We start from the raw sequence: 15,588 nt of genomic DNA on the forward strand, positions 1-15,588 counted from the left end.
GGAGAAACGGTCTGATTATGGCCATTTTGAGGCAGGGCCAAGGGGTGGGGCAGGGCAATGTGGGTAGACGGAAGGTGCTGCCCACACTGTGGTGGAGACATGGGGAGGAGTTCTGGACGGCCAGATGCCGGGCTGCTGTCTTGCTCTGCCGAGGGCCAGGCACCCAGGAGCTCTGAGCAGAGTTTAGTAAAGTCAGCAGCTTGTGGAGGTATTTCCATTGTGGGAGTGGCTGAGGTGACTGAGGGGGTAGAAGGAGGAGAGGAGTGGGCAGGACCCAGGCGCAGAGGAGCAGCAGCCAGAAGCAGGAGGAAAACAGGGGTGGTGGGGGGTACTCCAGGTGGAGCTTCTCCCCTTTTTTTTTTCTTTTGAGACAGAGTCTTGCTCTGTCGCCCAGGTTGGAGTGCAGTGGCACGATCTCGGTCACTGTAAGCTCCACCTCCCAGGTTCAAGTGATTCTCCTGCCTCAGCCTCCCCAGTTGCTGGGACTACAGGCGCCCACCACCACACCTGGCTAATGTTTGCATTTTTAATAGAGACGGGGTTTCACCATGTTAGCCAGGATGGTCTTGATCTCCTCACCTTGTAATCCACCCGCCTTGGCCTCTGAAAGTGCTGGGATTACAGGCATGAGCCACTGCGCCTGGCCCGCATCTCCCCCTTCTTAGCATGCTGGTAGCTGCAGTGCGTGGGGTCCCCTCCCATCTTGCACTGGAGTTCCTGCCACCAGACAGTTCGTGAAGGCAGGGACATCTCTGGGGCTCCCCACCCCTCCTTGCTGACATCTGCCTGGAGGTCAGGGCTGTAATGGCAGCTCTACCATCACCGGGGACCCAGCCTCCTCTGACTCATTGCTTTCCCATCCTTATCATGGGGCTTCCACCTTGAGGTCCACTGTGGCTGCTGTGCTCCAGCCATCACATCGGCATTCCAACCAGCATCCTTGCTTTTCCCACGTGTACAATGGGGATTACCTCTACCTTAGGTCATCAAAAAGAGGAGACGGGACAGAAGTGTAGCGTGGAGGCTGCTGTGATGACGGCCAGTACCCCCTTGAGATGCTTGGTAAAACCAAGTTTCCCCTTTTTTTTCTGAGGCAACTGCACCCTGGGGACCTGCCCAGAGGGCTTTGGAGGCACATGATGGCCTGAGGAGCTCAAGCGGGCTCCTCTTTCCTGGGGCACCATCCCCCATGCTCTGAGCTCCTGCTTTCCCCAGCCTGTCAGGCCCCGTGGGCAGGGCTTGGGTTTCCTGCTCTGGGCCCTGCAGTCCACACCGGGCCTGGCTCTGTGGCGGTTGGGGAGGTGGGGAGTTGGTACTTGCCTAATTTGACTCAGGGGTCTCAGCTGGAGGAAGGTCTGAAATTGTGACCCAGCAGGGGATGGGGCGAGTGGATTTCCTGGCTGAAGTTGGCACCGTCAGGACCCAGTGGGGTCCTGGAGTCCCAGCCCAGGGAAGGGAGGGGCGATTCTAGTGTCGCCCGGGACAGAGAGGCCTGGACTGGGGCAAAGGCCGAGTGTCTCTGGGGGCATACGGGGCACTGGCCTGGCACTCGGGAAACAGATTTAGGGGCAGCTGAGTGAGAACTGTACTAGCCTTTGTGGGCCACCTCCCTCCCACAGGTGGGCCCTGCCGGGTTCCTGAGCCCATTGCTGTCCTCTGCAGAGTTTCTTCAAAGTCCTGTAGCCCCGCACCACAGTCCCCTGAGAGGGAATGGCAGCAACAGCACGCTTCCTGGCCCCTACCCGAATCCCACCGAGTCAGGCTCCCTGTGGATGGGGTCCAGGAATTTTTTGAGCAAGCCCATGCACTGATTCTCAATGATTCTGAAGTTTGGCCCCAACTGTACCAAGGAAACCATGAGGACAACCAGTGGTTCGGATCCGAGACCGGTGCACCTGCTTCTCCACTAGATCCAAGTGGGTCTAGCCTGTAACAAATGCAAACAGGAGGCCGGGCCGGTGGCTCACGCCTATAATCTCAGCACTTCGGGAGGCCGAGGTGAGAGGATCGCTTGAGCTGAGGAGTTTGAGTCCAGCCTGGGCAACATAGGAAGACCCCCATCGCTAAAAAAAAAAAAAAAAAAAAAAAATTAACTGGATGGTGGCGCGCGCCTATTGTCTCAGCTACTTGGGGAGGCTAAGGTGGGAGGATCACCTGAGCCCAAGAGGTTGAGGCTGCAGTGAGCTATGATAATGCCACTGCACTCCAGCCTGGGTAATAGAATGAAACCATCTCTTAAACAAACAACAAACAAACAAACAAACAAACAAAAACAAAAAAAAACCCAAAGTGTAAACAGGAGCCACTGACCATCCTGGACAAAGAAGTGTTTCTGTGCCATCATTGGCTCAGGGTGGGCCTTGCTAAGGAACTGAGGGCCCCGGGCTCCTTTTGGAAGGCACTAGAACATCCCCAGGGAGCCTGCAGGCAAGTGCGGGGGGCACCTCTGTGGCTTCTCCTCTGGGTCTTGAGTGGTTCAAGCCCAGCAGGCTGGTGTCCCAGGGCGGGGGGGGGCAGGGCCTGGAGTGTGGACAGCGAGTCCAAAAGTGGGCACGCTCAGTGTTTACTGCTATGAAAAACGAGACCAGGCCTGAGAGGCTCGTGGCTTTGCTGCCACCTCTGTTGCTCCTCGTGGATCGGAAAGACGGGCCGGAGCCTAAGGCAGAAACCAGCTTGTATTGGTTACCAGGAGTGAGCAAAAGCCGGGCGTTACAATCTGTTACTGTGAGCTTCGGTGTCTCCAAGGAGAGGAGAGGTATAAAGACATTCTTTCCGTCGGATTTCAACTAAGGTTTGGGCTATACGACCAGACAAACAGTGATTACTCCTGACTTTTCGTTTCTAAAGTGAGCACGCGTCTTTCTCCTCCTGCCCCTCCACTCGGGCGCAGGCCGAGCGTTGCTCTGAGCTCCTGCAAGCAGGGAAGGAAGGTTTTTAAAGGCCACGTGAGCTATTAGTACCTTCTGTGTGAATGAGAACAAAACATTTGGGACTGAACATACTGCAATGTACACATTCATAAGAAACATTCTAATAACAATTAGAGCACAAAACTATTGGTATAAACATTTTTCCAAAAAGAGAAAACTATTGCATTTCGTTAGAAAGCGCGTCCTGGGCCGAGGCTCGTCTTTCTTCTCTGCAGTTGGTTTGGGGGCAGAAACTCCAGCACGCAGCTGTCCAACTGCAGCGGCCACGTGTCTCCATGGAGACAAACTCGGTGTCTCAAGTTCGGGGCTTCGAAAGTCCCGAATATTTGTCCCCAGAGAAGAGTTCTGACTTTGAAGAGGACAAGGTGGGACTCGCTGGGGGTTGGGGTGCTCCGGGATTAATTCAGAGGGAGGCGTTCTGGAAGACTCCGTGGAGCGGGACGCAGGCACTGCTGTTTGGACGACAGGCGGGATGGCTGCTTTCCGAAGTCGCGGCTGTGACACTGTTCCTGTTGGACAAACTCCTTCCACAGCCAGCGGCTTGATGGTGATGATGAACTTGGACAGAGCCCCAGATCCTTCCTGGTGCTGATAGAACTTCTGGTTTTGAGTTTTCGGAAGACACTGCTTTGTCCTGGCACGAGCGAGCCCGTTTCTGTGGCTTGTTCTTTTTCAAGCTGCAGATCTGTCCAGGACACAGCAATTGTCAGCTGCCCCTCAAGTCCTTTGGCATCTGGAGATGGGTTCCTGCAGCACGGCCGGCCTCCCGCCTCAGCGCATCGGGGCAGGGCAGTCTGGCTCTAAAAGGCCACAGGGCACCGCACGCAGCTGGGTCCCTCCCACATGGTGCTACCAGACAAGGGCACTCCACTTTCCATTCCTGACGGGACTCCAGGGATGCTGGCGAGCTCTGTGTCTCCCCAGTGGTGGCAGGTAGGAGGGGAGAGGCCGTCCCTTTCTATTCGGGCTCTGCCAGGTTTTTAAATTTTTAAATCATGGTGAAAATTGGTTCCAGTTGAGTGTAGGGGCCAGCGCTCTCAGCACAGCCCCTTCAGCTCTTAAAGGGACTGGGGCCAAAGTCCAGAGTTCCAGCAGAGGAGGGTTTGTCCAGAACAAAGAACCCATGGTCTGGTGTGGCCCTGCTGGCTGTACAGGGGCCTGGCACCCAGAGCACAGCTACAGTTAGTGGGAGCCCCGGCCTAGGCTTCTGTAGCTTCAACAACTGCTTTCCTTCTTGAACACTCTCTCGGCCTTCAAGGGCACGCTGACCCCGCTTGAGTCAAAGTAAACATCCATCGTCTAAGAGGCACTAATTTGGTGGAGCCGGTGAAGTCCAGGTTCCCAGAGCGACCGGGCGGCATCTTCTGGAACCTGGCGGAGGAGCCGGCCGGGGCTGCTAGATGCCCTGCAGGGAGTGGTTGGGATCACTGCGCTCCCGCTTCACCAGGGGCTCGCCCAGGCTGTGGGCATCCGGGCCCGCCTCGCTGCCGTGCTGCTCATCGCCCATGTCGTCTGTGGAGGGAGGGGTAGGGTCAGTGTCCATCATCAGGAGGGCATGGGAGGGAGAGACGGAAGCGCATGTTCCAAGAGCCGCTCCGGCATGCCAGGCAGGGTACTAAGGACACATGGCAGCCCGTGGACCCCGCCTTGGCCTCTGCTCCAGGCTGACCTGTCCTCTCCCACCTACCTGGTCACCCAGAGGTGCCCCCAGGTCGGGCCAGGCGGAAGAGCCTCTGCCCTGTGCCTCTCTTCCCAGGGCCGATAGGCCTGGGGCCTGCTCCCCACAGGGCTGGGGCCTCTGGGGTCCTCCTCCCACCCGCGTGGAGCAGGGACGGGGCCCAGGGGTTCCTCTGGCCTGCCTGTCCCACTCTACTGCTGGGCATGGGCGCAGGAGACCAGAGGCTGCCTGGTCCGGACCTGGTGCTGAGGTCCCTGGGCAGCCGCTACCCAGAGGCCGGCAGCACTCTGAGCCCCAGCCGAGCCAGTCTGCAGTGGCGCCTGCTGCCCAGGGCCCTCACCCACTGTCTGGACGCCAGATCCCAGGGCCGTCACCCCCCAGGGGCTGCCCCCATTTCCACCTGCTCATCATGAGATGAGGCAGACAGGCCACGGCCAGGAGTACCACCCTCCTGGGAGGGCCGTGGCGGGAAAGCTGCAGACACACCCACCTTTGTCAAGCAGCGTCAGTGACAGAGAGGCGAGATCGTTGAACTGAAAGAGAAACCTGGAGTCAGGGGCGCCTGCAGAGGGGTGGCAGTTGCTGTTTGGGGGCTCTGGGGATGCTGCCCAACCTTGCCTTGAGCCACGTCCTCCATTCACAGTAAAGCAGCCAGGGTCTGCCCTGAGAAGTGGCTCTGATGCTGCCAGGCGTCTGGGTGGGTCCCTGTCCCCTGTCCAGGCCGCCTCTGGGAACTGCTGGGGGTGGAGGGTGCTGACTGCTCGAGGCAGTGAGGGGACAGGAGCTGGTTCCCGAGGTCCCCTGGGTGTGGCTGCTCTGGGTTTTAAGGTGGCAGGGAAGGGCCGTGGGCCAAGTGATCTTTGCTCCCTGCAGTCTGTGCGCAGCATGAAAACCACTGCTTGGTGGCCCCAGAGCCCGGCGCCCACGCCAACACGCAGAGCACACACAGCTGCCACAGTCTCTGCACACGCTGCGGGGCCCCGCCACCGACTCTGAGGGTGCTGTGGCCTCTGGGTAGTAAGAGGGCAGGGACCCTGCCATTCATCAAGCATCACCTCGTTTCTTCCTCGAGGCAAACCCATGCAGCCCAGCAAGTCCACTCCAAGGCGTGGACCCCAAAGAACTGAACACAGGTGTGCACACAAAACCCGCCCACAAATGCCCACAGCAGCGCCATTCACAACGGCCACAGAGAGGGAGCGGCCACGCAGCACGGAGGCACGAGGGTCAGCGCAGCGCGGCCAGCCACGCACTGGAACACAACTCAGCCAGGAGAGGAACCAGGCTCTGACCCGGGTCACAGCACAGACGTCACGTTCAGTGAGAGACGCCGGACACGAAAGGCCACAGTGTGTGATCCCATGTCTATGAAATGTGCAGGGCAGGCCGATCCGCAGAGGCAGGAGGGGCTGCGTGGGGGCTGTGCTGCAGGAGGGGCTTGGGAGTGACTGCTCCTGGGACGGGGTTTCCTTTTGGGGTGATGGAATATTCTGGAACTGGACAGTGGTGTCAGCTGCACCTTGTGAATGTGCTAAACGCCACTTTATTGTGCGCTTTAACATGGAAACACCACCCCATGTGTATGTCACCACGATACAAATACACTTTGGGTGGTGTGTCCGAGGCCTCCCCTGCGTGGCAGGACACCCAAGGACAACTCCTTCCACAGCCAGCGGTTTGACGGTGCCTGTGAACTCGGACAGAGCCCCAGAGCCTTCCCGGTGCTGATCAAACTGTGGTTTGGATGTTGTGGAAGACACTGCTGTGTCCTGGCATGAGCGGGCCCGTTTCTGTGGCTCTTTACAGAGCTGTGGATCTGTCTGGCGGCAGAGCAGCGGGACCTGTGCGTGTCCTCTCTCCGGGCTGCTCAGAGCACACTGCCCTCTCCCCACAGGCCTGGTCAAGCCCCGGCCGTCCCGCCCAGGAGGGTCCTCACCTCTCCCATCACAGCGATCGGCGTCTCTCCGGTGGCCTCCGCGACGCGGTGCTCCACCAGGTAGAACATGTACTCGTCGTAGAGCAGGCGGATGAGGTGGAAGGAGCCGAAGCTGGCGGCGCTGCGCAGGGTCAGGTCCCGGATCACCATGGAGCTGGGGACAAGCGGACAGAGGCTGGGGACCCTCAGGGGAGCATGGAACCCGGGTCCCGGGCCAGGCTTCATGGCAGCAACATGCTCCCTGCTCTGTGTTCCCTGGGGAACCCAGACCCTGAGTGATCCTAAGACCTGCCGGCCTGTGGGGGGCCGATGACTGCCGAGACCCTGGGCCCAGCGTGATGGATGGGTGGGGCAGGCCTGCCCACTCAGTTCCAGAGACCGCCTGGGGGACAGGAGAGGGAGACGGGCAGTCAGCCCCAAAGCGACAGGCTGCTGGAAACACAACTGCGGCTGGTGCTAGCATAGGCGCTGGACGGAATCGTGGCTGGTGATTCCAGTGACATTTCGGACTCCGAATCAGAGCACAGGCTGGCAGCTGGTGCCTGTCTCCCCAGCAGGAGGCGCCTCTCCCCACCTTCCCCGTATCCTTGCCACCTCCCGCCATTCCTCAGCCTGTGGTTTCAGGCACCTAAACACAAGACAAAAAGCCAGGGTGCTTTAGTCTCTGTCAGCGAAAGCAGGAGTTTCAGAGACTTCAGCCCAGATCCAGCCCTCAGCCAGCCCTCAGCCTGTGAGCTGAGAATGCTTTACATTTTGAAATGGTTGGAAAAAGTCAAAAGAATAATTATATTCGGTGGCATGTGGAAATTACATGAAATTCACATGTTGGTGTCCACAAACAGTTTCACTGGCATGTGTCATGCCCGTTTCTATATTGTCTTTCCTAGGATGGCTGCAAATACTACCTGGTTCTTTCCAGGAGAGGCGGCCCCTGACCTGAAGGATCAATATAAGACCAAAAGGGGCTGGGCATGGTGGCTCATGCCTGTAATCCCAGTACTTTGGGAGGCCAAGGTGGGCAGATCACTTGGGGTCAGGAGTTCGAGACCAACCTGGCCAACATGGTGAAACGCCATCTCTACTAAAAATACAAAAATTAGCCAGGCATGGTGGCAGGCGCCTGTAATCCCAGCTATTCGGGAGATTGAGGCAGGAAAATTGCTTGAACCGGGAGACAGAGGTTGCAGTGAACCGAGATCATGTCACTGGACTCCAGCCTGGGTGACAGAGCAAGACTCCATCTCAAAAAAAACCAAAAACCAAAAAACAAAAAAGCCCAGAATGAAGTGGAACGACGTCTCAGTCCTCCTATGAGACCTAAATGACCCACATACTCAGACCCACAGTGGTGCCTGATTAAAACCTTTGGCGTACAGGTCAGGTGGTCCCCAATGCCCAAATGCCCCGTCTCGAACTAAGCTTTCATAAACTCTCAGTTACGTCTTATCAGTACCGTAGCAATAACAAGAACACACAGGCTTGAGAAAAGCAAAGACAGCCGCACTGAAGACCACCAAAGCTGTCTATCCTTAGGTGTCAAGCACAGCTGCAAAGCCCCCAGCCCCCTTCTGTTCCCCTGGGCCCACCCAGCTTGACTCCCAAGCCCCCTTTCCCCAAAGGCCTCCCCCACGCAGATGAGGTGCTGGCGCTCTGCACCCAGCTTCCCCACAGCCCCGGTGTCTGGTGTGATGCTTCAGTCCGAAGTATTTCCAGAACACCGCCTGCAGTCACCTCGGTATCTCCGGGTTCCCAAATGGGCCCGCAGCTCCCAGAGGGCAGGAGCATCGGCCAGCCACCATCAAGGGAGGCCCAGCCAGAGCTTGGGGATGATCAGCCAAGGCCTCAGCCCACATGCTACCATTTTCCAGTGGGTGCTACAGAAATAAATCCCGTAAACCTAATTTTTATTTTTTTATGACGGCACTGCACATGCGTAAGAATGGAGTCAGGCCAGGCCGGGCGCGGTGGCTCAAGCCTGTAATCCCAGCACTTTGGGAGGCCAAGACAGGCGGATCACAAGGTCAGGAGATCGAGACCATCCTGGCTAACATGGCGAAACCCCGTCTCTACTAAAAACACAAAAAATTAGCCGGGCGAGGTGGCGGCGCCTGTGGTCCCAGCTACTCGGGAGGCTGAGGCAGGAGAATGGCGGGAACCCGGGAGGCGGAGCTTGCAGTGAGCTGAGATCCGGCCACTGCACTCCAGCCTGGGCGACAGAGTGAGACTCCGTCTCAAAAAAAAAAAAAAAAAAAAAAAAGAATGGAGTCAGGCCGGGTGCGGTGGCTCACGACTGGAATCCCAGCACTTTGGGAGGCCGAGGCAGGTGGATCACCTGAGGTCAGGAGTTTGACAGCAGCCTGGCCAACATGGCAAAACCCCGCCTCTACTAAAAATACAAAAATCAGCCGGGCCTGGTGGCGGGCACCTGTAATCCCAGCTACTCAGGAGGCTGAGGCACGAGAATTGCTTGAACACGGGAGGCGGAGGTTGCAATGAGCCGAGATTGCACCACTGCACTCCAGCCTGGTGACAGACCGAGACTGTCTCAAAAAACAAACAAACAAACAAGAGAATGAAGTGGAACAGTGTCTCGGTCTCCCTTGTGAAGAGCACCCCCGCCTTGCAGACGTGACCCCGATCCCCTCCAGCTCTGAGCTGTGCTCTTCTCTGGCTGGCAGGTACCTCAGTCCTGTGCTCACTCTGCTCTTCTCGATTCTGCCACTTGCAACCTTCCTCTGTCCATGGAGACAGGCATCGGCATCCCTACACTGTCTCTTCCCTTGCTCTCCCTCCCCATTACCCCAGTGTGGCTTTGTGGTAATTTCTGGCTACACTGGTGTTTCTGTTGCGTGGCAGTGGTGTGCTAGGCCCATGGCAGAGCCGCGCAGTCTGTTAGGCATGTGGTTCCTCTCATTTATTCACTCAGCCAGGATTTAAACAGAAGCGAGGTCCCGCACCCAGGTAGCGTGCCTGATCATGCAGGAGACAGACAACAGACAAGTGAACAGATGACGAGAGACAGGTGACAGTCAGTGCCCAGAGAAAAGCAGGGCATGGGGGAAGGTGGACAGAATGGGCCGTCCTATTTACAGAGGCTGGGGGTGGGGGGTTTCTCCGCATGGCTGTCTGGGGGAAAGATGTTCCAGGAAAGAGGGGCAGGTGGAAAGGCCCTGAAACAGCGTGGCCAGGGGAGTGTGTAAGGAGGGAGCTGAGGACAGGGAGGTGCTGGCTGGCCAGCTGAGGGGTTGGCACATTTTTTTTTTTTTAACTGAGACAGAGTTTGGCTCTTGTTGCCCAGGCTGGAGTGCAATGGCACGATCTTGGCCCACTGCAACCTCTGCCTCCCGGATTCAAGCGATTCTCCTGCCTAAGCCTCCCAAGTAGCTGGGATTTCAGGTGCCGGCCACCATGCCTGACTAATTTTTATATTTTTAGTAGAGATGGGGTTTTGCCACGTTGGCCAGTCTGGTCTTGAACTCCTGACCCCAAGTGATCCGCCCACCTCAGCCTCCCAAAGTGTGGGGATTACAGGCATGAGCCACTGCACCCAGCCAGGCAAACTCGTTTTAATGCTTGCCAGATAGTAAATACCGTCAGCTTTGTGCCCAACAGTCACACTGTTTGTTTGCATTGACAGCTGTAGCTGATCTGTGAATGAATACGTGTGGCTGAGGTTCCAATAAAACTTTATTTGCACAATGGGCTGGGGCAGTGATATGGTTTGGCTCTGTGTCCCTACCCAAATTTCACCTTGAATTATAATGATCCCTACATGTTGTGGGAGGGACCCGGTGGGAGGTAATTGAATCATGGGGGCAGATGTTTCCAATGCTGTTCTCTTGAGAGTGAATAAATCTCATGAGATTTGATAGTTTTATAAAGGGGAGTTCTCCTGCACACACTCCCTTGCCTGCCGCCATGTAAGATGTGCCTTTGCTCTTCCTTGGCCTTCCACTATGACTGTGAGGCCTCCCCAGCCATGTGGAACCGTAAGTCCATTAAACCTATTTTTCTTTATAGATTACCCAGTCTTGGGTATGTCTGTATCAGCAGTGTGGGAATGGACTAATACAGGTGGGGATAACAATTTGGCCCTGTGGCCATAGCTCATTCATGCGCTGCGTCATGCAGGGCCTGTCAGCCACAGAACAGCTTTGTGTTTTCCTGGGGTAATAACTGGCTCTTTTTTTAAAAATGCTCACTTTTCCATGTACTCATGAGACTAAAACTCCTGACAGAACTGCAGGAGGCATCTTGGTGCCTTTCCTGGGGACGATCCCTCTGGAAGCCTTGGCTCCCCTGCCCTGGTCTGCACAGGGTAGGTCTGTAGCTTGGAAATAATTTCCATCAGAACTCTCAGGACATCACTCTACTGCCTTCCAGGTTTCTGCACATTGTTCAGAAGTCTAATGCTGCTCCCATCCCCAGCCTGTCGCTTTCTCTCTGGAAGCTTTTATGGCTGTTTCTCAAGCTTAGTGTTTTGAAATTTCACCCGGAGCCTCCCTGGGAAAAGTCAGCAGCTTTCTCAGTTTGGAGACTTGTGCCCTTCAGTTCTGAGACAGCTTTTTTTTTTTTCCCCCCTTAGAGATGGGGTCTTGCTCTGTCACTCAGGCTGGAGTGCAGTGGTGCAATCTTGGCTCACTGCAGTCTGGACCGCCAGGGCTCAAGGATCCTCCCACCTCAGCCTCCCAAGTATGTGGGACCACAGGCACATGCCACCACGCCCAGACAAGTTTTTTAACTTTTTGTAGAGGTCCTGGTATTTTCCCCAGGGTGGTCTGGAACTTCTGGTCTCAAGCCGTCCTCCTGCCTTGGCCTCCCAAAGCGGTGGGATTATAGGTATGGGTGGCCATGCCCAGCCCCTAGTGATTATTTCTGTCTGCAGAACTTGCAACTTAGTTTTTAGGCTACGGTCGCCTTCTGGGCCTGCCCCTGGGAGCCGCTGGTCACGAGTGAGGCCCCCAGCCAGGTACTTGTTTTTTGGGGGTTCAGGCACTGCTGGAACTCTGCTGAGCTGTTTTTCTCTGAGCTCACCAGCCGAGCTACCCCTTAGAAGTTTGCCTCGGAGCCCCCGACCCGCCAGAATTCTCTCGGAGGTCTGGCAGGACTAACCTGTAAAAGGACCATTTCAGCAGGAACTGCCGGGCGGCCTTGGGGAAGCTGGGGCTGCCGGCATGCTGCTTCAGGACCTGGGTGACCACGCTGTCCAGCCAGCTGGCCCACTGGTCCAGGGAGCTCTGCTGCTGCAGGGTCAGCTTGAAATCCTGCTCCAGCCGCTGCACCACACTCTCCTCACACTGGCACACCCACGAGGCCTGCTCCTGTGGGCGGGGTGGAGGCCAGCGTCAGCAACACAGACCCCCAGCCATGGCAGCCCCCCCCGGACCTAGCAGTGCTCAGGGCGGGACATCGTGCTGTGCTTGAGCCTTCTCATCCTTGACCTTGACAGCTGCAAGCCACACCCTGTGTCCCCCATAACAGGGGCAGAATAGAGAGCCAAGGGGGATCCTACCCGGCTTCCGGGGACTCATACCCGGGTCTTTCTGGATCAAAGCTCATGCTATATGAGGTCTTCATTTCGTTTTGTTTTAAAAGGGTGACTTCTAACTGTGTGTGTGCATTTATTTACTTAATGGATAAACCCAGGGCCTGAAATAAGCATAGCTCTGAATCTGCTTTGGGCCGGTACTTTGCCAAGCCCAGGGGACAGAGTCAGGAAAATGGCCACAGGGAGGTCAACGTGCTGCCAGGATCCTGGAAACCAGGAGCCTCTGTGAGGAAAATGAGCAGCAGTGTTGGCCACAGCACCTGGACGCCAGAGGGCCCTGAGAGATGATGGAGTAGAGAGAGCTGGGGGCTGTGGGTGGGCTTTGGCCTGGGGCCCGTGTCATGCAACAGAACTGTGGCCAGGCTCGGGGCGGGGGCCAGGTTTGCCATGGGCTCCACTCGGGGGTTTGCTGGTTTTGCTGGAGGGCGGGAAGCCCAGGCCCGGGGGACAGCGTGGAGGAGGTCACCTGCACATTGGCAAAGTCCACGCGGTTGAGGTCGCTGAGCATCTGGTTGATCTGGGACGTGTTCTGCAGCACCGCCCGGGCCGCCTGTGCCAGGTGGTTGAGGGACGTGTAGCGCCGCAGTGTCTGGGCAAAGGCACTGACGACGCCCACCTGTAAGCCAGAGCTCGTGGTGAGCAGGGTTCGCGGGGAAGAGCCTGTTCCGCTGCGCTCCTGGCAGGGGTGCCAGGGCTCAGGGACAACACAGGGAGCAGGGAGCAGGAAACAGCAACCTGGGCAGGGAAGAGGGAAGCCCCTGCTATTCTTAGGGACCCAGTGAGTGAGAATCAGTGAAGCGGAGACCTCGCCAGTGCATCGCACGCGTCGCGAACCGAAGCCTGTGTCCGCGAGTTAGAATTCACAACCGGCCCCATGCCCACTTCTAGAGTCCCTGTGGCTCTCTGGAGGGGCTGTTGAGATCACAGAGTCCTGGGTGCTATAGGGTCAGACTTTTAGTGGGTGTGGCCTGGGAATCTTATTTTTTTAAGAGATGGCGTCTTGCTTGTTGCCCAGGCTGGTCTCCAACTCTTGGCCTCAAATGATCCTCCTGTCTTGGGCTCCCAAAGTGCTGGGATTACAGGTGTGAACCACTGCACCGGCCCTGAATCTGAATTTTTAACAATGACCTGATCCATGCTTACACCACTGCCTAACAGATCAATTCCAAAGAGCAGGCGGGTGCCCTGCAGCTGCCTCCTCTCACCCAAGAGCCCTTCAAGAAATGCTCATGATGGCTAGGCGCCGTGGCTCACGCCTGTAATCCTAGAACTTTGGGAGGCCGAGGTAGGTGGATCACCTGAGGTCAGGAGTTCGAGACCAGCCTGGCCAGCATGGCGAAACCCTGTCTCTATTAAAAATACAAAAAAATTAGCCAGGTGTGGTGGTGGGCGCCTGTAATCCCAGATATTCGGGAGGCCAAGGCAGGGGACTTGCTTGAACCTGGGAGACAGAGTGAGGCTCTGTCTCAAAAAAAAAAAAAAAAAAAAAGAAATGCTTGTGAGAACGGTGGGTAATCACTCTCTTTTCCACAAGTCGGCCAAGGTTCTACATTTCAAATTCGATTGATTTGTGGCCAAGATTATAGCAATAAGAGTCACAGCAAGGAGATTAAATTTCCCTAATAAGATGAGCACAGAAACACACAATCTATTCTGAATTGACTCAAAGATATGACGTCAAATGACATCTTCTGTTGTTCCCCTTCCTGCCAGCACTGATGCGTCATCGGCTGTGTGCTCGGGGCTTCCTGAAGGGACCGATTACTCTCATGACACAGGGACGAAGCCAGCGCTCTCCGGGACACAGTGGTCCTCATGTTGTCCTGGAGTGGAGCCCCTCCCAGCCATAGTTGGGGAGCCCAGGCCCCACCCCAGACATACCTTGGTCTGGATGACCTGTTGTGGGAAGTCACTCATGGCATTTGTCAACCAGCCTTCCAAGCTCTTGGCAAAGTTACGGATGGCCTGTGTCAAGGTACCTGGGGGATACAGACCATGATATTACCAGGGGAAAGGCAGTGACTGGACACTGGAAATCAGCATTCAATGGAAGGGCTGGCCCAAGCGCGATGACAGTCACCACCATGAAGAACAAGCCACAGAGGCCGGGGGAACCGCGGACACTTAGACACGGGAAGAACCGGGCGTGGCCCAGCGCTGCTGGTCACCACCCACTGCCTGTGCGGGTCTCGCAGGGGCAGTTCTCCCCAGGGACACTGGGTGGTGTCTGGGGTTGTGAATGGTCGTCATGCGGGGCGCCTCAGGCATGGAGTGGGTGGAGGCCACGGATGCTTCTCAGCACCTCGTAGTGCCCAGGATGGCCCCACCCCAGAGAACGATCCAGCCCCAGATATCAACAGTGCCAAGGGAGAGAGGCCTTGACACAAACACACACACACACACACACACACACACACACGTAAATACATTCTACCAACTTCCTAATTTATTTTAAAGTGGCTTACAATAAGAAACAAATAAGACTGTTTAAAAAAAAAAAAAAAAAAAAAAAAGGCTGGCGTGGTGGCTCACGCCTGTAATCCCAGCACTTTGGGATGCCGAACTGGGCAGATCACCTGAGGTCAGGAGTTCGAGACCAGCCTGGCCAATATGGTGAAACCCTATCTGTACTAAAAATACAAAAATTATCTGGGCGTGGTGGTGGGTGCCTGTAATCCCAGCTACTCGGGAGGCTGAGGCAGGAGAATCACTTGAACCCGGGAGGCGAAGACTGCAGTGAGCCAAGATCGCGCCACTGCACTCCAGCCTGAGTGACAAGAGCGAAACTCTGTCTAAAAAAAAGAAACAGAAAAAATAAAACAGAAAAATATTTTAAAATGCAAAAGGAAAGATACCCCAAACTTCCACCATAACATAGAAACTCAAACAAGGCATTGCCCCGAACAGTTTTCAGGCAGACAGCAAGGCCAGGCCAAATGAGAAATGTAATACTTCTGCTGTTTCCCATCTTCCAGCAAAGGTTGCATAGAGTTTACTCAGCAGGACGGAGAGCTGCCTGGTACTAATGGGCCCGGATGTTTGTGGATGGCCTGCGGGGCACAGCCCGTGGTCCTGATGCTGTGATTTATGAAGACAGGCCTCTGTGCCCAGCTTCCTGGACGACCCCCAGGGTTTTGGGGAGCTTGGCACGGGCCTGGACTGAGGGCCCACCCATGGTGGATGCTGTCATTGCCTCGGGAACTGGAGGCCCTGGTAGGTCTCCAAGGGCACAAGTGAGCCCTGCCGTGGGCCTAGCCTCTTTCCTCACTGTGCCCATCACTCTCTCCCTACCCCCGCAAGTCCTGTGGGAAATCACAGGGCAGGGCGCTGGGGTGTAAATGTCTCCTGGAATCCTATGGTGCTGGGAAGTGGGGTCTGGCTGGGGGTTAAAGGGCAGCCCCTACCCTAACAGGCTGCAGGAGTCCAGGGTCACGTCCCAGCTGCTTCTTCTAAGTTTATGTCCCTGCCCCTCCTATAGGGGGTGGCACTCAGGAAG

The 15,588-nt window shown here is 56.2% G+C and overlaps 1 protein-coding gene across 42 annotated transcripts in view; it reads right to left on the bottom strand.

The window, feature by feature from the left end:
- Window positions 1–2,657: 2,657 nt before the first annotated feature.
- The window catches only part of RFX2 (regulatory factor X2), a 205,251-nt gene continuing 192,320 nt past the window's right edge, over window positions 2,658–15,588 (bottom strand). For 23 of the 42 annotated variants that reach the window (XM_074025508.1, XM_074025507.1, XM_045379387.2 and 20 more), the window contains 6 exons: window positions 13,974–14,071; window positions 12,559–12,708; window positions 11,657–11,865; window positions 6,545–6,698; window positions 5,099–5,141; window positions 2,658–4,442 (listed from right to left, as the gene is read on the bottom strand). In XM_074025508.1, coding sequence (XP_073881609.1) covers window positions 4,327–4,442; window positions 5,099–5,141; window positions 6,545–6,698; window positions 11,657–11,865; window positions 12,559–12,708; window positions 13,974–14,071 — 770 coding nt within the window. In that variant the 3' untranslated portion in view covers window positions 2,658–4,326. Of the gene's footprint in view, window positions 4,443–5,098; window positions 5,142–6,544; window positions 6,927–11,656; window positions 11,866–12,558; window positions 12,709–13,973; window positions 14,072–15,588 lie in introns of those variants that run through there. The other 19 variants (XM_074025495.1, XM_074025497.1, XM_074025517.1 and 16 more) reach the window with 2 other exon arrangements.

The sequence above is a fragment of the Macaca fascicularis genome, chromosome 19 (genome assembly GCF_037993035.2).
Source record: "Macaca fascicularis isolate 582-1 chromosome 19, T2T-MFA8v1.1".
NCBI lineage: Eukaryota > Metazoa > Chordata > Mammalia > Primates > Cercopithecidae > Macaca > Macaca fascicularis.